Source organism: Odocoileus virginianus, chromosome 11, assembly GCF_023699985.2.
Source record: "Odocoileus virginianus isolate 20LAN1187 ecotype Illinois chromosome 11, Ovbor_1.2, whole genome shotgun sequence".
In the NCBI taxonomy this organism is placed as follows: Eukaryota; Metazoa; Chordata; class Mammalia; order Artiodactyla; family Cervidae; genus Odocoileus; species Odocoileus virginianus.
The window spans coordinates 39,695,537-39,721,547 of record NC_069684.1 but is presented as its reverse complement, the minus strand read 5'-3'; the positions used below and the strand labels follow the sequence as shown (position 1 = coordinate 39,721,547).

At 37.3% G+C, this 26,011-nt stretch overlaps 1 protein-coding gene across 7 annotated transcripts in view; it reads left to right on the top strand.

Annotated features, from left to right (window-relative positions):
• Nucleotides 1–26,011, top strand: part of DNM3 (dynamin 3) — a 609,645-nt gene that overhangs the window by 210,032 nt on the left and 373,602 nt on the right. For all 7 annotated transcript variants that reach the window (XM_070474325.1, XM_070474326.1, XM_070474328.1 and 4 more), the window contains 4 exons: nucleotides 14,966–15,064; nucleotides 15,649–15,809; nucleotides 21,355–21,497; nucleotides 24,793–24,928. In XM_070474325.1, coding sequence (XP_070330426.1) covers nucleotides 14,966–15,064; nucleotides 15,649–15,809; nucleotides 21,355–21,497; nucleotides 24,793–24,928 — 539 coding nt within the window. The remainder of the gene's footprint in view (nucleotides 1–14,965; nucleotides 15,065–15,648; nucleotides 15,810–21,354; nucleotides 21,498–24,792; nucleotides 24,929–26,011) is intronic.

The window sequence follows — 26,011 nt, the reverse complement described above, 5'->3', positions numbered from 1 at the left end:
CGTGTCTGCCTATTTTAAACTGTCTTAGTATTAAGTTGTGAAGTTTAAAAAAATGCTGATGAAAAAAAAATGCTGATGCAAATATGTTATCATTTAATGCAAATATTTTCTCTCAGTCTATAGCTTACTTTGAAAATATCCTTTCCATATCTTTTAAAGAACAAGTTTTAATTTTGATGATGTATTTGATAATGTAATAATTTATTAATTTTTAAAATATCCACCTTTTTTTTTCCTGTCTAAGAAATCTTTGCCTAATCCAAGTTTGCAAAGATTTTTGTCCTATGCTTTCTTTTAGAAATTTTAGATTTAAATTAATTTAGGTCTGTGATTCTTTTTGTTTGTGTATTGTGTAAAGTAAAGTAAAGGAGGGTCAGAATTTATTCTTTTCCATGTGGATATGCAGTTATTTCTGCACCATTTACTTTGAACAGGCTTTCCTTTTTTTCCATTGATTTACATTGGGATCTTTGTCTAAAATCAATTGGATGTTGTGTGTAATCTATAACAATGGAGTCTATTCTGTCCCATGGATCTGTTGTGTCTATCCCCATGCCAGTGCCATACTGTCTTAATTACTGTAACTTTATATTAAGCCTTGAGATCAGATAATGCAAGTTTTATTCATTATTGCTTTACTCATAAGTGGTACTTCATCTTTTCATTTGAATTTTTTAATCTGCTTACCAGTTTCTCCAAAAAGCTTACTGGAATTTTATTTGGAGTAACATTAAATTTAGTAGCTTGTCCTGTCTAAAATGCTAGCCATTAGCCACATGTGGTTATTAAAATTAAAGTTAAAATTAATTAAAACAATATAAATTTCTCAGTCACACTTTATGTCCAGTGCTCAATAACCACAAGTTGCTAGTGGCTTCTATATTGAAAAATTCACATATAGGACATTTTTCCATTATTGCAGGAAGTAATTGAACAGTGTTGCTTTAGACCAGTTTTCAAAAAATTGACTTAATGGTATCTAATGCTTCAGTCAATGAATATGGCTTTTTTTCATTTTTTTTTTAATGTCTGCTCTGCAGTATATTTTAGTTTTCAGCAGATATGCCTTGCATATATTTTATCAAACTTATGCATTTTGTGATTTGGGATACTATTATAAATTATATTAAAATTTTTTGTTTTCCGATTTTTTATTGCTGGTATATAGATGTATACAATTTATTTTTGTATTTTGACCTTATGTTCTGTGATATCAATTAATCTACTTATTAGTTTTGATAGACTTGTGGATTCTTTAAAATATTTTACATATATAATCTTGTTCTCTGTGAATAAAGACAATTTTATTCTTTTCTTTGTAACCTTATCCATTTTTTTATTACTATTCTTGCTTGGTTTCACTGGCTAAGACCTCTAGTATACTGTTGCATTAAAGAGTGGGAGTAGATAATTGTATTGACCTTTTCAAAGAATCAGCATTTGGTTTAATTGATTATATCTATTTTGTGTCTATGTTCAATTTCATTTATTTGTACTCTATTATTTTCTTACTTCTACTTACTATGGATTTAATATAATATTCTCTCTGTAGTTTCTTAAGGTTTTAGCTTAGATCATTGATTTTAAAGCTTCCTTATTTGGTAATAGTAATATATTAAAGCTATAAATTTTCTTATGAGTGCTGAATTGGCTGTGTATTATAAATCTTGATAAGTTGTGCTTTTATTCAGTTTAAAATATTTTAAAACTTTCCTGTAACTTCCTTTTTGACCTATGGTACTTTAGAAATATGTCTAAATTCCCCAATATTTTGGCATTTTCCAGTTAACTGATACTAATTTTGATATGATTTTATTCCTTGTAGAATTGAGATTTGTTTGTTTTTACCACATGTGGTCCATTTTGATATATGACCATTGTGCATTTGGGAAGATGATATTCTAAAGTTATTGAATGTCTTATTCTATGACTGGCATATAGGTATCTTCATATATTCTTATTTGTTTATTACAGGTGTGTGTGTGTGTGTGTGTGTGTGTGTGTGAGTCGGTCAGTTGTGTCTGACTCTTTGTGGCTTCATGGACTGTAGTCCACCAGACTCCTTTGTCCATGGAATTCTCCAGGAAAAAATACTGGATTGTCTGCCATTCCCTTCTCCAGGGGATCTTCCCGACCCAGGTATTGAACCCATGTCTCCTGCATTGCAGGTGGATTCTTTACCATCTGAGCCACCAGGGAAGACCTATTATGGGCATACCTTGAGATATTGCAGATACTGTTCCAGATCACTGCATAAAAACAAATATGGCAATAAAGCAAGTCACACTTTTTTTTTTTTGGTTTCCAAATAAAAGTTATGTTTACAGTATACTACAGTCTATTAAATGTGCAGCAGCATGTGCCAAAAACATGTATACCTTAATTTAAAAATTCTTTATTGATTTTTCATACTAAACGAGGTAAGTTAGACAAAGACAAATACCATATGATATTGCTTATATGCAGAATCTAAAAAAAGTATACAAATGATCTCATTTACGAAACAGACTCACAGACTTCGTTTTCATAAGTTTGCTTTCAAAGGGAAAAAGTTGGGGAGGATAAATTAGGAGCTTGGGAGTAACATCTTGTCTGCTAAAAAGTAGTCACAACCTCTTTGAGAGTTATGTTTTATTCAGTGGAAATTTTTAGGACTTCAAGCCCAGGAGACAGCGTCTCAAGTGACCCTGAGAGAACTGCTGCAGGTTGGCAAGGGGAGGAGCCAGGTTATATAGAAGTTTAGCAACAAAGGGCAGGTAGTCTGAACATAAAAAATTATTACTAATTAAAGAAAACCAGATATCCCAAGTGAAGGAATTTAGCACTTTCCTCTGTAGGGGGTGTTTTCTGTGTATTTTTTCCTTTATGTGTGTTGGGTTTCCCTTGTGGCTCAGCTGGTGAAGAAACTGCCTGCAATACGGGAGACCTGGGTTTGATCCCAGGGTTGGGAAGATACCCTGGAGAAGGGAAAGGCTACCCACTCGTTTTCTGGCCTGGAGAATTCCCTGGAGTGTATAGTCCATGGTGTCGTAAATAGTCGGACACAACTGAATGACTTTCACTTTTTGTAGGGGAAGATGCAAAAGTCTGGGCTCACTGTCATTCCTTTCATGTGCACCTCAGCTATCCTGGGGCCAGGATCCTGTGTTTTCACATCCTGAGTTTACTAGAGGGAGTGACTGCAGCCTGATGGCTGTCACGTCATGCAGATATTCTTCCTGAGTGCCCTTAGAGCTCAGGAATTCACATTTGGAGGGCTGGAATCACAGACAACTGTGACATCCTTGTTTATTCATATGGCAGGAAATACTTCATTTCTCATATATAGACTGCTATATAAAAATAGATCACTAATAAGGACCTACCGTATAGTACAAGGAACTCTACTCAATATTCCATAATAACCTATATGGGAAAAGAATCTGAAGAATAGATATATGCATCATAACTGATTCACTTTGCTCTATACCTGAAAGTCACACAACATTGTAAATCAACTATAAGGTAAAAATTAAATTTAAAAATGCTTCATTGCTAAGAGTGCCAACCATCATCTGATGATTCAGGGTTGCCACATATCTTCAATTTGTAAAAAAGGTGCAGCATCTGCAAAGTGCAATAAAGCAAAGCACAGTAAAATGAAGTGTGCCTGTATTTCCATGTTTTCTTTTCTATCCATAAACATTTTATGCATGTTTTTAATAGTTATCTTAACATTATCTGTGAATCCCAATTTTCTAAGTGAGACACTGCTGACTGATTCCTACCTTCCCCAGCCCCCAGATTGTGGTCACATTTTTCCTTCTTTGTGTATCTGGTGATTTTTGTTTGAATCCTAGATGTTTTGAACTTTGTTGAGTTCTGAGTTTTATTTTTTGTTGCATTACTTTTAAATTTAATTTAAAAATTATTAATTAATCAATTTTGGCTGTGCCGGTCTTTGTTACTGTGCATAGGCTTTCTCCAGTTGTGGTGCATGAATTTCTTATTGCATTGGCCCCTCCTTTTGTGGAGCATGGGCTTTAGAATGTGTGGGCTTTGGTGGCCATGGGCACATGGGCTTAGTAGCCTTGTGGCAAGTGGGATCCTCTCAGATAAAGGATTAAACCGAAGTCACTTGCACTGGCAGGCAGATACCTAACCATGGGACAACCAGGGAAGTCCCTACTTTTCATTTATTATTTTTGGACCATAGTTGACTGCAGATAACTGAAATCATAGAAAGTGAAACTGCAAATAAGAGGGAGACTACAGTATGTGGATTCATTTTCTTTTGTTTCTTCTTGCTTTAGTATGTTTTGCAATACAGATTCTCAGTGAAAGAACCACTCTTATCTAAGTATTCCAAATTATTCTTTGGAATAATTCTCATTTCTCTCCTTTATCTTCTTTCTCCCTTTGCTGTCTCTCTCTTCTCTCCCTTTCTTTCATGAATATTAAATCTTTCAAGTATTTTGCTAGATTCTGAGGATAAATTGGTGAGCAAATAGAGTGTCTACTACTCTAACAGCAGTAATTTTTATGTTTTCTGTATTTAGTTAATATTTTACCTAGTATCACATGCAGTAATATTACCAGATGACTTTGAAAATGAAGACTGTGCTATTTAGAATTTTTGGAAGTAACAAGAAAATAATGTTAATGGAAAACTTATAGGAAAAAAAGATGAAACTGTTCCTATTCATCACTGATTGCTTTCAGAAGTAAAATATTCCATAATCCCTTGCCAAACAGAAAGAAGAGCATTTACTTCCACTCCCACCCTGAATACCACCAAAGCCGAAAACAAACAAAATAATGCATTAACTGAAGGACATCTAGTTTTCTAAGTCTGTTTTTAATTTAGCTGTATACATGTTTACACTAACTTGTCATTGATTTTGCTTTTCATTGCTGTTGTTTCTGTGTACATAATGTCCCAGATTACTTTTCTGGCAACTGCTAATGTGGTTCATGGCTTGGTTTTGCCCCATTTCTTAATTAGATGAAACAACACACTACTTATAATTTAGTTGCATATATAAATGGAAGAAATGGTAATGTTGTTATAGGAAAATCATTGTGTTGACAACAAACCTAGGTAACACAGTAGAATGGTATTCTGTTTGTTTTTTGGAATTAGTATTCCAATCCTTGTCTAAACCTAAGAAAGATAAATATGCTTTTTACTCATTTCTTCATTTGGTAGATAAACATTTATTGAGTTCCCACTCTGTGTTTGGCATCTATAAGAATTGCTTATGAATATGTATGAAATACATAGATTAGACATTGCCCTTATTCTTGAAGAGATCATGACTTAGAGGGTGAGACAGGCAAATAAGCAGATTCCTAGTGTCATATAAGAACTATGATTTCAGTGTACACAGAGAGTTTTGAAGGCACAGAGAAAAAGGTCCAAACTTACATTTATGGGAGCCTGATTTAGAACCTGCAGGAGAGGACTGTATAGTATTTTGAAGGATGAATAGGAAATAACCAAAAAAAGAAGAAAAGGGAAGGATACTTGGAGCTGAGAGGGATAGCACTGTGAAGGTGAAGAGGCAAGAATTACTTGCCAGCTATATATCGTTGATGAGTTTCTGTTTAGGTCTTTCACCCATTTTTAAGTAAGGTTGCTTCTTTCCCTGCCTAAAGCACAAGGACATTTCTTTTCTCAGATATTCACTGTGAGAACCTGGTTGAGCTCCTGGAGGCAAAACAAAAAAGTATGGGTACCCTCTATGACTGGGTCCCCCTGGAGTTTTTAACTGTTAAGACTGCCCACACTGAACTTCTAGAAATTTATCAATTACAGTTTAGGTTTTACTGCCTGGGTCCTTGGTTCCTGCAGAGTTCCTGCTTATGGCTTTCTGCTGCAGTAAACTGTGATTCTCTGTATTCACCTATCTGTCTCTCCAGATTTGGGGGGTAGGGGGCAATGGTTTGCTCTGTGGCCTCACTACTCTGATGAATCTAAGCAGGATTGTTGACTTTTCACTTGTTGGGACACAGTGGAAACTTCCAAGCTCCTTATGTGGTGGACCAGGAATCAGAAGTCCTATTAAGTAATTTTAAAATCATAGCTTTGTTAGTTCCTCATTTTATTGATTATTTAGAGTGAACATGTAATGTATTCTCCTCTATGACGTCCTTTGAGAGTTAAAGGGGATACTATTAATAATTTCCCAGACATCAAATATAAACTGTGGTATGTGATTATCCTTTTGATGTGTTTACACCTGATGAGGAAACTAATGTCTTCAGAACTGATAAGGGACAGCAGTGGGACTTGGATTTTAACAATCCAATACTTGACTTTAGATCTGTAATACATAAGAATCAAAGTATTGAAGTGCCTTTTATGTCTTTTCTATGTCTTTGTTGGGGCTCATAAGTACCTATTATTGTGGCTATTCTTTACTGATGAGAAATAGAATTGAAATACAGTATCATACATTATTTATTAGGTCTTAATTTATTAGTTTTATTTTAGTTGGAGGGCAAGAATTTTATTAAATTACTTTTTACCTTATATGTTACTCTATGTAATCTCTTTTGAATCTGGAAGTTGTTCTCCTTCCCAGAATTCTGTACTTTAAAGAGACAGCTAGATAAATCTTTGATTCTGTAGAAAAATAGGCCCAGATGATGTAAACAACTTGCCAGATGCCTCAGTTAATCACTTGTAAAATCTAGCTAAGAATTGAGAAGCTGAAAATATAGTGATTAAAAATGGATTAAGGTTGTCCATCTTCCACACCAGACAGCCCGCAAGCTTTTGGACAAATGTGTTTTTCTTTTCTAAGTCTCACTTTCCTCATCTATGTAATTGAGAAATAATAATATCTGTTTCATAGAGTTGTTTCAAGTCTGTGTCTGCCACAGAATCAGAACTCAGCAAGTGACTTTGTTATTACTTTTACCTACATCTTTATATTCCCAGTGAAGTGCTTTTAAAACACTTTAAATGTTGCCTTTGAGTCTCTTCTGGTGATATCTTTTTGAGATCAGTATAGGTCTTGAGTCTGCCAGCAGGAGTTCATTGATTATGTAAATTGTCTACCTGTATAAGTAAATGTGAAAAAGGAAGTAATTTCATCAGCCATTTCTGGGACATCACTAAGCATAGACTTTTCTGCCTTTTTGGAATTAGAGAGTAGTGAGGAAAATACTTAAAAATTTTTAACCCTTATTTTTCATTAATGCTATAAATGTACATCACTTTAGAAAAATCAGTCTCTTTTCCTAACTCTGGATTACTGATTTCCAGAGGTTACCACTTTCAACCCTTTGAACTTTCTTTGATATTTACCTCCATATTTAAGGAGGTAAGACATAAGACAGCCTCATGTCTTATGTGTCTCGCTCATATGCACATATATTTACACACACATATATACACTTACCTCCCCAATTCTACTGATATAGCTATATATTTTGCTAAATGAATATTTATAATTCTGGAAATAGTATCCACAGCTGAACCATGTGTGGAATTATGATTAAATTTCCTTTCTTGGGTGATACTGCTGTCTTTGAGGTGGATAGTTGTATCTTCTTTTGTTTGTTTGAACAGTCTATCACCAGTGCATTCCCAGCTTTCCCCACAAAAGTCTAAATCTCTAATACCTTCAAAAGCATTAAGCTTTAAGCATTCTATCACTTTCATTTTTGTTTTAATTGGTTGGAAAAGTTATCTTCATATCTTTGTTTTTGTCGTGGTCTAGGTGTGGGTTGGAAAAGAATTTCCAGACATGAGACAGAATGAGAGGGAAATAAAGTTTATTAGAATGGGAGATGCTGTTAGAACAGTGGGCCAACTCAAGGGAGAACCAACATTTAACAGGGGTCCTTAGTCCACTTTTATACCCAGGGTACAAGGAGTGGGATGGGGGTCTTGCGGGTCATTTGCTGATTGGATGAGGCATGTATACTGGGTGGGGGAAGAGTAGGGCAAATACCTTCTCCCTATGGGGTAGGAGGGGAGACAGGTCTGGTTTTTCGTTCCTGCATTCCAAGACCCTCGTTGGTTTTATCTGCTCTTTTGTCCTTGGATCACCACAGTTTTCTTATTCTAATCAATACTGACTGCTCTGCTGGCCTTAAACCATCCTAAAATTTACACTGTCCTGAAAATTTCCTTCTTTTTCTGGTTAGATTGAATTCCTTGCTTTTGGATTTCCTTCTGGATTTCTACTTCCTTGCTAGTTTGTTCCCATGTTTGGTGGAACACATCTTTTTAGTAGCCTACCCATCCTTCCCCTCCAAAAAAAAAGGAGAAAATAAGGTAAAATATTTTGAGATTTTGTGTGTCTGAAAATAACCTTTTCTCCTGTCACATTTACTGATAGTTTAGAATTCTAAGCTAGAAATTAATCTTTCTCTTAGAATGCTGGAAACATTGCTCTGGTGGTTTTTATTTTCCAGTTTCCTGCTGGGAAGACTGATGCTGTGATGATTCTCAAAACTCTTTTTATAGCTTTCTTTTTAACTTCTGTGGGAGATTTTTAAGATATTTTATTTGTTTTCTGTATTATTAAATCTTTTACTGATATTCCGTATTGTGTGTATGTGTGTTTGTGTGTTTTTCATATTTTGTTGGGCACTTGGTGAGTTCATTCAATCCCTAAATTCATCTTTCACTTATAGGACATTTTATGAATAGTATGTCTCCACATCCCCAACTCTTTCTGTTTGATATTCTCTCTCTATTGGAATGCCAGTTATTCAGATATTGGATCTTCTGGTTCATTTCTCTAGTTTAAAACAAGTTTTTCCTTTCCTGTTATCAACTTCTTTTTGTTTTCTGGAGGAGTTCCTAATTTTGTACTCCAGCATTATATATGCTCTCATACTTTTAATTTTTGAAAATTCTTTTTGTTTGCTTGAAAATTTCCTTTTATGGCATTCTATTTTTATTCCATGAATGCAATGACTTCTCCTTTTTCTCTGAGGATGTTAATATAAATAGTAGTTTTCTTCTGTATTTTGCATTATCTTTGTTTTCTGCAAGTTCAGTTTTTTTTTTGTTTTTTTTTTTTTTGATCAGTGTAGCGTGTGGGATCTTATTTCCCCAACCAGGAATTGAACCCATACCCCTGGAATTGGAAGTAAAAATCTTTTCTTTTTTTTTTTTTTAATTTATTTCTATTGAAGGATAATTGCTTTACAGAATTTTGCTGTTTTCTGTCAAACCTCAACACGAATCAGCCATCAGTTCAGTTCAGTTCAGTTCTGTCGCTCAGTTGTGTCCGGCTCTTTGCGACGCCATGAATTGCAGCACGCCAGGCCTCCCTGTCCATCACAACCTCCCGGAGTGTACTCAAACTCATGTCCATCGAGTTAGTGATGTTATCCAGCCATCTCATCCTCTGTCGTCCCCTTCTCCTCCTGCCCCTAATCCCTCCCAGCATCAGGGTCTTTTCCAATGAGTCAACTCTTTGCATGAGGTGGCCAAAATATTAGAGTTTCAGCTTCAGCATCAGTCTTTCCAATGAATTTTCAGGACTGATTTCCTTTAGGATGGACTGGTTGGATCTCCTTGCAGTCCAAGGGACTCTCAAGAGTCTTCTCCAACACTACAGTTCAAAAGCATTAATTTTTCAGCACTCAGTTTTCTTCACAGTCCAACTCTCACTTCCATACATGACCACTGGAAAAACCATAGCCTTGACTAGATGGACCTTTGTTGGCAAAGTAATGTCTCTGCTTTTTAATATGCTATCTAGGTTGATCATAACTTTCCTTCCAAGGAGCAAGAGTCTTTTAATATCATGGCTGCAATCACCATCTGCAGTGATTTTGGAGCCCCCCCAAAATAAAGTCTGACACTGCTTCCATTGTCTCCCCATCTATTTGCCATGAAGTGATGGGACCAGATGCCATGATCTTAGTTTTCTGAATGTTGAGCTTTAAGACAACTTTTTCACTCTCCTCTTTCACTTTCATCAAGAGGCTTTTTAGTTCCTCTTTACTTTCTGCCATAAGGGTGGTGTCACCTGCATATCTGAGGTTATTGATATTTCTCTCTGCAATCTTGACTCCAGCTTGTGCTTCATCCAGTCCAGCGTTTTTCATGATGTACTCTGCATATAAGTTAAATAAACAGGGTGACAATATACAGCTTTGATGTACTCCTTTCCTATTTGGAACCAGTCTGTTGGTCCATGTCAAGTTCTAACTGTTGCTTCCTGACCTGCATACAGGTTTCTCAAGAGGCAGGTCAGGTGGTCTGATATTCCCATCTCTTTCAGAATTTTCCACAGTTTATTGTAATTCACAGAGTCAAAGGCTTTAGCATTGTCAATAAAGCAGAAATAGATGTTTTTCTGGAACTCTTGCTTTTTTGATGATCCAGCGGATGTTGGCAATTTGATCTCTGGTTCCTCTGCCTTTTCTAAATCCAGCTTGAACATCTGGAAGTTCATGGTTCATGTATTGCTGAAGCCTGGCTTGGATAATTTTGAGCATTACTTTACTAGCGTGTGAGATGAGTGCAATTGTGCGGTAGTTTGAGCATTCTTTGGGATTGCCTTTCTTTGGGATTGGAATGAAAACTGACCTTTTCCAGTCCTGTGGCCACTGCTGAGTTTTCCAAATTTGCTGGCATATTGAGTGCAGCACTTTCACAGCATCATCTTTTAGGATTTGAAATAGCTCAACTGGAATTCCATCACCTCCACTAGCTTTGTTCATAGTGATGCTTTATAAGGCCTACCTGACTTCACATTCCAGGATGCCTGGGTCTAGGTGAGTGATCACACCATCGTGATTATCTGGGTCGTGAAGATCTTTTTTGTATAGTTCTTCTGTGTATTCTTGCCACCTCTCCTTAATATCTTCTGCTTCTGTTAGGTCCATACCATTTCTGTCCTTTATTGGACCCATCTTTGCATGAAATGTTCCCTTGGTATGTCTAATTTTCTTGAAGAGATCTTTAGTCTTTCCCATTCTGTTGTTTTCCTCTATTTCTTTGCATTGATCACTGAGGAAGGCTTTCTTATCTCTCCTTGCTATTCTTTGGAACTCTGCATTCAAATGGGAATATCTTTCATTTTCTCCTTTGCTTTTCACTTCTCTTCTTTTCACAGCTATTTGTAAGGCTTCCTCAGACAACCATTTTGCCTTTTTGCATTTCTTTTCCATGGGATGGTCTTGATCCCTGTCTCCTGTACAGTGTCATGAACCTCCGTCCATAGTTCATCAGGCACTGTATCTATCAGATCTAGTCCCTTAAATCTATTTCTCACTTCCACTGTATAGTCATAAGGGATTTGATTTAGGTCATACCTGAATGGTCTAGTGGTTTTCCCTGCTTTCTTCAATTTAAGTCTGAATTTGGCAAAAAGGAGTTCATGATCTGAGCCACAATCAGCTCCCAGTCTTGTTTTTGCTGACTGTATACAGCTTCTCCATCTTTTGCTGCAAAGAATATAATCAGCCTTATTTCGGTGTTGACCATCTGGTGATGTCCATGTGTAGAGTCTTCTCTTGTGTTGTTGGAAGAGGGTGTTTGCTATGACCAGTGTGTTCTCTTGGCAAAACTCTATTAGCCTTTGCCCTGCTTCATTCTGTACTCCAAGGCCAAAGTTGCCTGTTACTCCAGGTGTTTCTTGACTTCCTACTTTTGCATTCCAGTCCCCTATAATGAAAAGGACGTCTATTTTGGGTGTTAGTTCTAGAAGGTTTTTGTAGGTCTTCATAGAACCGTTCAACTTCTGCTTCTTCAGCATTACTGGTCAGGGCATAGGCTTGGATTACTGTGATATTGAATGGTTTGCCTTGGAAATGAACAGTGATCATTCTGTCATTTTTGAGATTGCATCCAAGTACTGCATTTAGGACTCTTTTGTTGACCATGATGGCTACTCCATTTCTTCTAAGGGATTCCTGCCCACAGTAGTAGATATAATGGTGGTATACATATATACCCTCCCTCTTGAAGCTCCATCCCATCATCCTGCCCATCCCACCCCTCTAGGTTGATACAGAGCCCCTGTTTGAGTTTCCTCAGCCATACAGCAAATTCCTATTGGCTATGTGTTTTACATATGGTAATGTAAGTTTTCATGTTACTCTTTCCATACATCTCACCCTCTACTCCTCTCTCCCCATGTCCATAAGTCTATTCTCTATGTCTTGTTTCTCCATTGTTGCCCTGTAAGTAAATTCTTCAGTACCATTTTTTCTAGATTCCGTATATATGTGTTAAAATATGGTATTTATCTTTCTCTTTCTGACTCACTTCACTCTGTATAATAGGTTCTAGGTTCATCCATCTCATTAGAACTGACTCAAATGTGTTCCTTTTTATGGCTGAGTAATATTCCATTGTGTATATATACCACTACTTCTTTATCCATTCATCTGTCAATGAACATCTAGGTTGCGTCCATGTTCTAGCTATTGTAAATAGTACTGCAATAAACAATGGGATACATGTGTCTCTCCATTTTGGTTTCCTCAGGGTATATGCCTAGGAGTGGGATTGCTGGGTCATGTGGTGGTTTTATTCCTAGTTTTTTAAGGAATCTCCATACCATCTTCCATAGTGGCTGTATCAACTTACATTCCCACCAACAGTGCAAGAGTGTTCCCTTTTCTCTACACCCTCTTCAGCATTTATTGTTTGTAGACTTTTTGATGAAGGCCACTCTGACTGGTGTAAGGTGATATCTCATTGCAGTTTTGATTTGCATTTCTCTAACAATGAGTGATGTTGAGCATCTTTTCATGTGTTTGTTAGCTATCTGTATGTCTTCTTTGAAGAAATGTCTATTTCGGTCTTTTTCCTACTTTTTGATTGGATTGTTTGGTTTTCTGATATTGAGCTGTATGAGCTGCTTGTATATTTTTGGAAATTAATCCTTTGTCAGTTGTTTCATTTGCTATTATTTTCTCCCATTCTGAGGGTTGTCTTTTCACCTTGCTTATAGTTTCCTTTGCTGTGCAAAAGCTTTTAAGTTTAATCAGGTGCCACTTATTTACTTTTGTTTTTATTTCCATTACTCTAGGAAGTAGGTCATAGAGGATCTTGCTTTGATTTATGTCATGGAGTCTTCTGCCTATGTTTTCCTCTAAGAGTTTGATAGTTTCTGGTCTTACATTTAGGTCTTTAATCCATTTTGAGTTTATCTTTGTGTATTAGGAAGTGTTCTAATTTCATTCTTTTACATGTATCTGTCCATTTTTCCCAGCACCATTTATTGAAGAGGGTGTCTTTGCCCCATTTTTATATTCTTGCCTCCTTTGTCCAAAATAAGGTACCCATAGTTGCATGGGTTTATTTCTGGGCTTTCTATCTTGTTCCATTGGTCTATATTTCTGTTTTTGTACCAGTACCATACTGTCTTGATGAGTGTAGTTTTGTAGTATAACCTGAAGTCAGGAAGCTTGATTTCTCCAGCTCCATTCTTCTTTCTCAAGACTGCTTTGGCTATTCAGGGTCTTTTGTGTTTCCATATGAATTGTGGAAGAGCAGAATCTTAACTACTAGACCTCCAGGGAAGTCCCTCAAGTTCAGTTGTATAGTGTTTACTTGTTTTAGTTTCATATTAGAGCATCTCCTTGGCTGTCTGTTTATATTTAAATGTGAAATATTATCAGTTGGTGTTCTGTGTGTGTTTATTTGAATTATGGAATGATATACTTCACAACAATAGTCAATGTTTTATTTTCAGACTTTTCAACTTTTCAGACTTCAGTAGTCACTAGTCTAAAGCATTTAAAACCATAGCTGTTTTGAAAGTATTAAGCATTATTTGAGAGTGAACCTGTAAGTCACTCAGTCGTGTCTGACTCTTTGTGACCCCATGGACTATACAGTCCGTGGAATTCTCTAGGCCAGAATACTGGAGTTGGTAGCCTTTCCCTTCTACAGGAGATCTTCTCAAACCAGTGATCGAATCCAGGTCTCCCACATTGCAGACAGATTGTTACCAGCTGAACCACAAGGGAAGCTCAAGAATACTGGAGTGGGTAACCTATCCCTTCTCCAGGGGAACTTCCCAACCAAGGAATTGAACTGGGGTCTCCTGCATTACAGTCAGATTCTTTACCAACTGAGCTATCAAGGAAGCCATTGAGAGTGGTTTCAGGTAAAAAATAAAAACTTGTATTCAGTTAACCATGTTTAATTGGAAAGCCAAATAAATACACTGAAAAAGATGAATCAGTAGGCAAATATTGTTCATTTTATCTATTGATGGGAGCAAAGAACAAATACAGTATATCTGATATGCTACATAAAATGTTTAGGTTTTTGCATTATTTTATTACTGAAAGGAACCTTTGATTCATGATTTCCAACTGTTTCTTTTATAGAAGAGGAAAACTGAGACTCAGAGAGTTAAGTGACTTATCTTGAGACTAGAATCCATGGCTCAGAATTCCTATTTCAGTCTTTTTTCCATTAAGTCATGTTTCCCTTTCTAAGCAACAATGAATATGTGAGACTTGTGAGTTTATTTTTGGTAATGATGGTATCCTGTACCTAATTTTCTTCTCTTTATATTTTGATCTCAAGTGCTCAGACCTGGATCAATAATAAGCTTTGGTTTCTGACATACCCACATCACTGGTCCATGTGTAACCTATTTTTTTGTTTTTAATAATGTAATGCATAAAATGAAGCATCCATACTGTGTGGAATCCCTGAGGGGATAATTTAAATATGTAATTTCCATGTACATGTAGTACAAAAATAAACTCATACATTTAGAAGTATTTTGGTGAAACAGCTATTTGTTTTTTTCTCTCCTGGATCAAGAGTTATCTTATGGATGGGTGGTTTGGCAGCTCTCTGCCTCATCCTGTTGACATTTACCAGATGGGATAGTTGTGGATTAGAAAACAAAATAAGATGGGGAGGAACAGGGAAAGAACCAGAAATATGAGTGCTTTGCAATTAACATTGAGACATATATGTCTCTGAAACTTGTTGGTCTCTGCAAATTGTGTAATGTGTGGTTTGTTTGTGGTGCAGGTCTGAGAACCATTGGAGTCATCACCAAACTGGATCTCATGGATGAAGGAACAGATGCCAGGGATGTTCTAGAGAATAAGCTGCTGCCACTTCGCAGGGGTAATGTACTGTGTCCTATACAGGACTTCCTTTGATGGTCTGGCAGAGAAACAACTGGGAAACCAATGGGAGGCTGAATTTTTATGCCTCCACATTGCGAAGAATGGATTTAAGCTTAGTTAAACATTTTATGGATTGACATGTTGTTCCCAAATGATGTAGTAAAATTGATCCAAAGAAAGAACTATTCCTTCAAACAATAGGAATAAAACAGGAAAAGGAAGGGGTTTGAAGGAAAGGTGTAATTATTCATCATAGTCTGCATAAATGTATTCTGTTTAAGTCTGAATTATTTACTTGCTACTGTCTGACAAAGCTGCATAGAGATTTATTCTGTTTAAATGCACAGGTCTTTTAAGGACAAAAGGACGTTATTTTGTTAATGCTAAAAAATCAACATTAGCCAAATTGTCCAGCCTTCATTAAATACTGATATCTCAAATTGAGTTTTGTAAGGGGATCTATTCTTCAGAGTCTTAAAATAATTTTGCTTTTCTTATTTGGCCTCTTCAAGAGCTTTAAAATTTCCCCAGAAAAAGAAACCAAAAGTGCCCCCAACTCCATAGGTGTGTGTTTTGTTTTAGGTTACGTGGGGGTGGTAAACAGGAGCCAGAAGGACATAGATGGGAAGAAGGACATAAAGGCTGCCATGTTGGCAGAAAGGAAATTTTTTCTCTCACACCCGGCTTACAGACATATTGCTGATCGGATGGGGACCCCACACCTTCAGAAGGTCCTTAATCAGGTAAAAATGGTTTTTCAAGCAACAAGAACAATTATAAAATATGTGAATGCCTATTTGAATCTATATTTCTTATTTTTATACTTTTTTCTGAACTATTTAGCATAACAGTATTAATAGAAATGTTAAAAGATGAATATGAATACTTAGACCCATGCCATTAGTAATTCTAAATGACCAGAATTCACCTTAATATTGTTGAAAGAACAGTGTACTAAGCAGAAATATGTATTTATTTAGAAACAGTGAACAGGGGAACACATTTTAGCACATGTTTGTCCATAATATATAATCGTCTTAAGGAGTTAAACTTGTATCTCTCTGAAAAGTTAGTCTCTTGGCATCTGTTTTTTTTTTTGAAATGTCAATCTGTGATGGTTAAGTTAAAATTTCTTTATGATTTTGTTTAGGATTGGTTTGATCCTTAATTTCCAATCTTAAAAACACAGAAGCAATCACTGATCTTCATTCATCTAAGAAACTTTTCCAGATAACCCCTTTCCCCATAACTGGTAGAATTAGGCCCTTTGCCTCCCCTCACTTCATGTATGTATACATTTCTTCCATAAAAATTTAGTGTACTTTTTTTTTCACATATTTTCCAGTTCCTAGTAGAATTGAGTCATTGTCATTGAGTATAGAGCCTCCACCCCAAGTTTTGATTACATTGACTCAGATGGTGAGCAACTTTTCTCACAAAAAGTATGCTTTAACTTTTATTTATGAACTTAAATAAGTCAAGTAGTTAACAATTGTTCTGATTGTTCCCTCCTAGAAGTTGTCAGTAGAGGCTAACACAACAGTAGGCTACTAGTAACATTATATCTGAACCATTTAGGCAGCAACTGAAGCAGTTTTAGAAAATAAAAAAACAGTAGTATACTTCTATTTCAAGTGATGTAACACAGACTAATATGAAATATGTATTTTTATATCAAGAGTAGATGAATATTTGGAAGCCATAAAGCAATAATATAGTCATTTAAAAATTATGAACTTGTTTTAGAGAAGTAACTTTGGTTTATCATGCAAGAATCATGATATTCTATCAATGTATTTAGCTCTGATAAAACTATTTTTTGATTTCTGCTTTCATAGGTGTATTGGGCTAAGAAAAATACAAATTGAAAAAAAAAAAGAAAAGTCACCAAAATAATTAGAAATAGTAAAGTTAGAAATATGAATACTGGAAAAGTAGAACAGGTATGATTGACCATTTGGTTGTTATGGGTGACTCATAAATTATGGCGTAACTGATTCTGGTTGACTGAAAACTGAATAAATATTATACTAAAGATCTTTCATGTCCTGTATAATCAGTTTCTCTATTGTTTCAAGGATCTTCACACTGTGTTTGAAATTAGGATAATTTTTTTTTTTTTGCCGTGCCATATGGCATGTGGGATCTTAGTTCCCCAGCAAGGGATTGAACCCTTGTATTGGAAGCACACAGTTTTAACCACTGGACTGCCAGGGAAGTCTCCTGAAATTAGGATAATTTTATTGCTGATCTTGTGTGAACACGTCTGACCCCAAGGGACTCTTACTGTAGCAAAAACTGAAAGAGGACAGGAAATTTTTGAGGAATTGAAAAGAATATCATTATGGCTGGAGGTCAGAGAATGGGTTGTAAGAGATGAATGTGGAGATGAAGGCATTGGCTGAATCCCATTGTGTTTGTAGGCAAAGTTAAAGATTTTGGCTATTATCCTAGGAGCCCTGGGGAATCAATTGTTTAAGGAATCTGAGAAGGGGAATAACAGTCACATCTGTGGGTTAAAATGATTATGGTGGTTGCAAATAGGAAGATCAAGAGTAGAAATGGGGGAAAAAAAGAGAAATGAGAAGACCTCTCACTTATGAGTCAAAGTGAGAAATGATGGTAGCCTGGTCTTGGTTAGGGCCAGTGGAGATGGAAAAGAAAGCAGATTTGGGGCATATTTGGGAAAATTGAGAACTTGCCAGTGGATGAGCTCTGGTGGGTGATGGAAAGGGAAAGTCAAGCATAACTCCAAAGTTCCAGGTTATTATGAAATCACCAAAATGGAGAAACTTCTGAAGGGAATATTAGGTACTTGATTTCAGTCATGTTGAGGTTGACACTTCCAAGAAGAGAAGTTAGGGAAGTCAGTCAAGTGGTTACTACTACTCTTAGATTTGGGGTTTGTTCTTGGGCATTGCTACTGGGAATGCAGTCTTCTCCATTCTTTTATTTTCTGCTTCAAAACCATAATGGCAACACATGCCCTGGGAATAGCATGATAAGTCTGTTGGAGGAGTGTGGAATTTCCTTGGTTCTGTCTCGTCCCATCAAAAATTTGAAGTGACAGTCCAGCATAACAGCCCTCGGACAGACTGTGTCACAGCTCTCAGACAGACCATGTCACAGCTCTCAGACAGATTGGTGTTACAGCTCCATGTTACACCTCAGTTTTATTTAGAAAATAAAGGAAATACATCCTCGAGGTGTGAGGGCATACTGACCCTAAAGACGCGAAGAGAAGAGGGGAGAGACCCCCCGCCCTTTGGCTCCTCTTTTTACATGTTTTTTTTCTCCTCTCGCTGTGCTTGCCCTATGTAAATTGGGCTAGCCAGGAGTGCTGTTTGTTCTACTGAGGTCCTCACTCTGGTCCTCAGACCTTCCTTTGTTCTATTTTTGCAGGCTTTTCCCTTCCTTGTCTTTTAGCCACCGCCATTCTGGACTCCTTTTTCCTATTCTAACTACCTAACAAGTCATAACTATGGACAAGGTTATAGGATAAGTATGAACTACTGACAATTAAATAACTTGATTTATTGCATAGGTATATCCAGATAACCTTGAATCTGCCTGCAATGTGGAAGACCTGGGTTCGATCCCTGGGTTGGGAAGATCCCCTGGAGAAGGGCATGGCAACCCACTCCAGTATTCTTGCCTGGAGAATCCCCATAGACAGAGCTATAGTCCATGAGGTTGCAAAGAGTTGGAAAGGACTGAGTGATTAAGCACACACACGGGTAAGCTCAGATAAACATAAATGATTTAAAATGGTTCTTCAGTTAGTTTGGGTCTACTTATTCCCCTTACTTTAAATTTAAAACACATAGAAGAACTATACAAAAAAGATCTTCAGGACCCAGATAATTACGATGGGTGTGATCCCTCACCTAGAGCCAGACATCCTGGAATATGAAGTCAAGTGGGCCTTAGCAAGCATCACTATGAACAAAGCCAGTGGAGGTGGTAGAATTCCAGTTGAGCTATTGCAAATCCTAAAAGATGATGCTGTGAAAGTGCTGCACTCAATATGCCAGCAAATTTGGAAAACTCAGCAGGACTGGAAAATGTCAGTTTTCATTCCAATCCCAAAGAAAGGCAATCCCAAAGAATGCTCAAACTACCGCACAATTGCACTCATCTCACACGCTAGTAAAGTAATGCTCAAAATTATCCAAGTCAGGTTTCAACAGTATGTGAACCATGAATTTCCAGATGTTCAAGCTGGTTTTAGAAAAGGCAGAGGAATCAGAGATCAAATTGCCAACATCCACTGGGTCATCAAAAAAGCAAGAGTTCCAGAAAAACATCTACTTCTGCTTTATTGACTATGCCAAAACCTTTGACTATGTGGATCATGACAAACTATGGAAAATTCTTCAAGAGAAGGAAATACCAGACCACCTGACTTGCCTCCTGAGAAATCTGTATGTAGGTCAGGAAGCAAAAGCTAGAACTGGACATGGAACAACAGACTGGTTCCAGTTCGGGAAAGGAGTACATCAAGGCTGTATATTGTCACCCTGCTTTTTTAACTTATATGCACAGTACATTATGAGATACGCTGGGCTGAATGAAGCACAAGCTGGAATCAAGATTGCAGGTAGAAATATCAATAACCTCAGATATGCAGGTGACACCTCCCTTAGGGCAGAAACTGAAGAAGAACTAAAGAGCCTCTTGATGAAAGTGAAAGAGGAGAGTGAAAACGTTGCCTTAAAGCTCAATATTCAGAAAACTAAGACCATGGCATTCGGTCCCATCACTTCATGGAAAATAGATGGGGAAACAGTGGCTGACTTTATGTTTTTGGGCTCCAAAATCACTGCAGATGGTGATTGCAGCCATGAAATTAAAAGACACTTACTCCTTGGAAGGAAAGTTATGACCAACCTAGACAGCAGCATATTAAAAAGCAGAGACATTAGCTTGCCAACAAAGGTCCGTCTAGTCAAGGCTATGGTTTTTCCAGTAGTCATGTATGGATGTGAGAGTTGGACTATAAAGAAAGCTGAGTGCCGAAGAATTGATGCTTTTGAATTGTGGTGTTGGAAAAGACTCTTGAGAGTCCCTTGGACTGCAAGGAGATGAAACCAGTCAATCGTAAAGGAAATCAGTCCTGAATATTCATTGGAAGGACTGATGTTGAAGCTGAAACTTCAATACTTTGGCCACCTGATGCAAAGAACTGACTCATTTGAAAAGACCCTGATGCGGGGGAAGATTGAAGGCAGGAGGAGAAGGGGACAACAGAGGATGAGGTGGTTGGATGGCATCACCAACTCAATGGACATGCATTTGGGTAAACTCTGGAAGTTGGTAATGGCCCTGGAGGCCTGGCGTGCTGTGGTCCATGGGGTCACACAGAATTGGACATTACTGAGCAACTGAATTGACTGACTGACTTTAAATTTATTATTCTTTTTCCTAGATTTCTATAACTTTTACATTTCTCTTCTCTTGATTCTGAGTTTATTTCTTAAGCCATACAAAAAGGTGATCTTTTTTCCTGTTAATTCAGACTTAATTATGTTATAGCAGAAAGAGCATTAAGTAGAGGGCTAATCAATCTGGGTTTATATCCCACCTTTGTTCTCAATTAATTTTATCCCTCTTAGAAAATCTCTTAGAGAATTTTATTCATCCTAAGCTTGAAGTGTCAGCAGATGGCTTCAGTGGAAATGCCAAAGCAAGTGGTTAGGTAGAGGTATCAATACCAAGGCTTTTTATATATAGCCTGTGGAGGGTGTAAACTAGGGACTAACCACAGTTGGACTGGGGCCTAAAGATGGAGGAAAGGAGAAACACTTGCCTGACCTATAGAATGGAAAGGAAGTTAACAGCTGACAGGTACATGGGTATGAGCTCCACTGGTGGTGAGACTTGGTTCTGAGAATTCAGGCAGCACCTGTCATTCTCTGCTTCCTTCATTTGTACCACGTTCTAACTTAAGGTTCCTTTTGACAGAGTAGCTGATCTGACAGATTAGTCCGTACTAAAGTGTCATTAGGCAGCTTCATTAGTAACCTTAGCTGCCTTTTAACAGGGTATCCCAAATGTAAAGAGATGGTCTCAGTGAGTGACTTTAGCTGAGGGAATTTTGACCTTGGGTGTAGGCAGTGGAGGAGAGAGCTGGAACTTCTTACTGTCTATCTACACAGCCAGACTCACATGTGTGTATGACTTTCTAAGGTTTTGAATGATCTGGAAAACAGTAAAGGCCAATTTTTTTCTTCTGAGTTGAACTTCCGTCTCTTATATGTGTGCGTGAATTTGTTTTGTTTTATTTAGCAACTTACCAACCACATTCGAGACACCCTGCCCAACTTCAGGAACAAACTACAAGGCCAGTTGCTGTCCATAGAACATGAAGTAGAAGCCTACAAAAACTTCAAGCCAGAGGACCCAACCCGGAAGACCAAAGCATTGCTGCAGTGAGTCACCTTGCCCTTCCCTTGTTCAGCACTTGAAACTCATTTCTTCAGTTTGCTTTTTCCTTAGTCTATTTGTCATGCTAATTTCTAGGTTTTTTTCCATAGAAGTAAAGTATGTGAGGCTTTGTATGTGTCGTAAAATAAGCCTTGAGTCTTTGTTTTCTTAAAGAATAGTTGTTGATCTTAATTCTGTCAGTATAAATTTAACCAATTCCCAATCCTCTGCCCAGTTTTATTGTGTTTTTCTAATTGGATTCAGTAAATGAGCAAAACCAACAGTGATAACTCAGTAGGGTTGTTTGCCCTTAATCTTTAAAAGTAGGCTAGGTTCCTGTTGAAAATGTCCTCTGGATTGTGCAACTGTTTCTCTTGGTGTCACATGTACTTATTATCTTTTTTATTTCAGTCATTTCATATCATCTCTTTGTGTGTATTTTTCAGTGCAGTGAGAATCAGGATTTAATTTTTAAAAAAGTACAGACTTAGGGCACATTTAAGTTTCTTTTTCCTATTTGATAATGATTTTAATGTAGACCTTTAAATACGCAAATGTGAAAACCGCCAAGTGTCTTTTTACTCTTTCATGATCTTTTCTTCTTATCCTTGGGTTATTAGATTTATCCCTGAGGGTTCTTGGGTTAGGATAGCAGAGTTATTGGAGAATTGCCATCCCCTGATATCTTTTACCCTCATTCCTTCTTTCAGTTCCTTTCAGCCTCATCTATCCATTTATCCCTGTGCTTCAAACTGCCCCAGGTCTCTCTCCACCAGAAGACCCCCACTGACCAGCTTACATTCCTGGATATCTGAAGTCCATCTCTAAAGATGATGCTTGACACTTCTTTAAGGCCCCTTTCTCTCTCTGTAGTCTTGTAATCAAATACCCCAATCTGGCTTTTAAAATGCACAACATAATTCCTTTTATTTGTAGGAGGATTTCTAAATGTTTTAATTATTTATGTAATATATTCAATGCATTATCTTATATTCCTCCATGTAAAAAATAGTAAGATCATACAGAGGAAAAATTTTTTCTCCTGGATTCAACTCTCTCATAGTTTATCTTTTCTTTTTCTTCTTGGCTTTGGTTAAACTCCTATTAAAAATCTTCAAGTTACAGAGAAAGGAAAGCTATTTCTGTTTAGGCCCTAGGTCATCATCTTAATGTTCAACTGAAGCTGTTGTCTTTGTAAAGTCTAGGTCTTGCCTCTGTGATTCTATTGGATTCATTACAATTTTCCACAATTAGATTCCTCTCTTGTAGGGAGCTGATTCAGCTTCTTCTTTCCTTCCTGCCTCTCTCCCTCCCTTCCTTTCTTCATTACTTTCCCTTGCCTTGCTCACATCTCTGTATTCTATTTGATGTCTGGCTCTGTGCTATCTACTGAGGATTCAGAATTGAATAAGATTTTTAACCCTCAAGAAGAAACCACAGTAGAGTAGCAGAAACAGATATATAAACAACTAACTGTTAAAATCTGATAAATGCTACATTTCTGGTAAGTATTAAATGTTAAGGGAGCCCAGATAAAGAGCAGATGCATACTAGGAAGGGTGTGAACTCCCTTGAATGAGACCTTGAAGTATGGGAGGAGTTTGTCAGGTGGAAGAAGGAAGTCAAGAGAACAGTGTGAACTTCGGTACAACTTGTTCTAGTGGGCCATGTGGCTGGGGTGTAGGGTGCGGGAATGGACTAGCTGGAGGTGAATTTTCAGGGGTTTCCCAATGTTTCATACCTTTCCAGGTGTTTAAAATTAGATTAATATTAGCATGTGCATGAACATAGCTATATCCAATTATATTCTAGAGTTTTAGGCCTAAATATTTGAAGTTCCTTTTACTTCAGCCATAATTTTAATGAAAGAGAATAAGATTCTGATTTTAGGTGGCTTGAATTTTTTCTCAATCTAGTAGATTTTGAATTTAAAAATAGTTTCATTGTGTCAAAATTGAGACTTTCTAAACCTACTAGTCAGAAATACAGCTAGTCATTTTTTCTTCATAACATGTTTTTTTTTGGTTTGTTTTTTACCAACTGCCTTGAGGTAATTCATTCCTTCACTGAACTTGCTGAGTACCTCTCATATGCCAGGCAGGGGATAATAAATCATATGCATGGTCCATGCCTATAGGAGAGAGGCTGATAGATGAGTGATGGTGATGCCCTCTGCTACGTGCTGTGCTGAAAATATGCTGAGGAAGCTGAGAAGGAGTCCTTCATCTGGGTGGCAGTGAGTGGTGGTGGTGGATGGAGTTGTGGATCATGGAAAGCTTCCTGAAAAAACTAATGCTTAAATTGAGTCTTGAAGGACAGATAATAATTAGCCAGACAAAGAAGCATAAAGCAGAGCAGAAAGGAAAACGAGTGTAAAAGCGCAGAGACGTGGTACTCGTGGGGACCTCCAAATAGCTTCTTTTTAGTTGGTTTGGAAGGTGAGTGGGGATGAATAGTAAGAGATGGGGCATCCAGGGACAGACCCTGGAGAATCTTAGGTGATGGGGTCAGGAGTTTTAATTTTATTAAATTCTAGGGAGTCATTGTAAAACAAGGCTAGAGCTAGTTGCAAAGGGGCAAGGGTGGAGGGCCAGAAATTTGCATTGTTCTGGCAGAATAAGGTCTGCAATGCTGAGGTCAGGGGAGAGAGTAGCTCATAAAGTATGAGAGCACTCTACTGGAGCAGTTAGAACATTAGGTGATAGTGATGTCACGGGAGTCCTGGCTCATTTAACTATTTTATATGAAGTTTTATTGCTTAGATGATTTTTAAAAAAAATTTAATTGGAGGATAATTGCTTTACTATGTTATGTTGGTTTCTGCTGTACAACAACGTGAAATAGCCATAAGTGTATACATGTCCTGTCTCTCTCTCTTGAACCTCCTTCCACCCCCACCCTCCATCCCACCCCTCTAGGTTCTCACAGAGTGCTGGGCTGGGCTCCTTGTGTTATACAGCAGCTTCCTACTAGCTATCAATTTTACACATGGGAGTGTATTTCTAATTTAAGTATTTTAAAATACCGTTTTAAAGTTGCAGCTAAATGGCAGAATGTTTATTTAATGATGCAGATGTTTAAGGTATATATTTTAAACTGGATGTCTGAAATAAATCTTGATCATGTGTACTTCATATAGTTACATTTTGAGCACTGACTAGGGTGCACTGTTGATTCTGCCAGTAGGTGCCACTACGAACACCAGGAAAAGAGTTCTGAGGGATAACCATAACAAATTCAGGTGAAAAATGCGAAGCCTTGTAACTTTGACTTGAATTTATTTCTCTTTTGCAATTACAGGATGGTTCAACAATTTGCTGTGGATTTTGAGAAGAGAATTGAAGGGTCAGGGGATCAAGTAGACACCTTGGAGCTCTCAGGGGGTGCTAAAATCAATCGTATATTCCATGAACGCTTTCCTTTTGAGATAGTAAAGGTTTGTACCAAATGTTATTCTTCCCTTTTGTTTCATTTCTATTTTCTGTTCTACATAACTGTTCATAAAATGTTATATGAATGGTATGTGACTAAGATAATTCTTTAAACAAAAACCTCCATACTCAGGTAGTGAAATTCAGGAGGGAAGTTATTTTCTTACTGATGGTTCTGATTTTATTTAATAGAATCTAATGGTGTTTCAATAATTAAACAACTACTAACAGGTTCCTATGATGCTTATTTGTTGTACAATTTATTTACAAATGTTTCTTGAGCAGCTACTGTGCACCAGTGATCTTAGGTGCCAGGGTTCAAGATAGAGATACTATCTGGGGGCAAAAGACAGAAAATTGACAAATAGACAAAGTAAGAAAAAAAAATCAAGTATTATTACATAATGAAATATGAGAGAGAATGGAATTAGATTAGCCACTTTTGATGGAATGTTCAGGCAAGGTCTCTCTGACTATGGAGCCCTTAAAGCATGACCAGAATGGCATGAAGAGGTCAGCTATAAGGATCTGGAGGAAGAAGGTTGTTTAAGGCAAGATGCCAAGGACAAGGCCCTAAAGCAAGCACCTGTGTAGCAGGTGAGGAACAACTGAGGCTGGTGCAGAGCTGATGAAGGGGAGGGGGGAGAAAATGAATTCAGAGGAAGGAAGTGTCCAGTTTATGCAGAGCTTTCTAGGTTGCGATAAAGTGCTTACATTTAACAATGGGAAGTCTGGGGAGAGTTTTAAGAAAAAGTGTGACCTGACTTGGTTGGTGATTTTAAAAGACCACTGTCTGGGTTGGATTGTAAAGGGGCAAAAGTTATTTGAAGGATACAAGATGGGTTAAACAGTAGGGCCGAAGCAGGGGTGAATCCACTTTGTAGGGGACCTGAAGTCTATACAATTTGGGGACCCCCCTTGAAGAATGCAAAATTATAAATACACAGGCACAGGGTCTTGTAAGGAATTTATGCAAGAGAGAAGTTCTGAAACTTAAACTTCTTTAGCTTTATAGTAGAAATGCCTCAACATAGAGGCTTGAGAGAAGTGGATGGATTCATGATTTTGAAGGAAGGGTCAATGGGGCT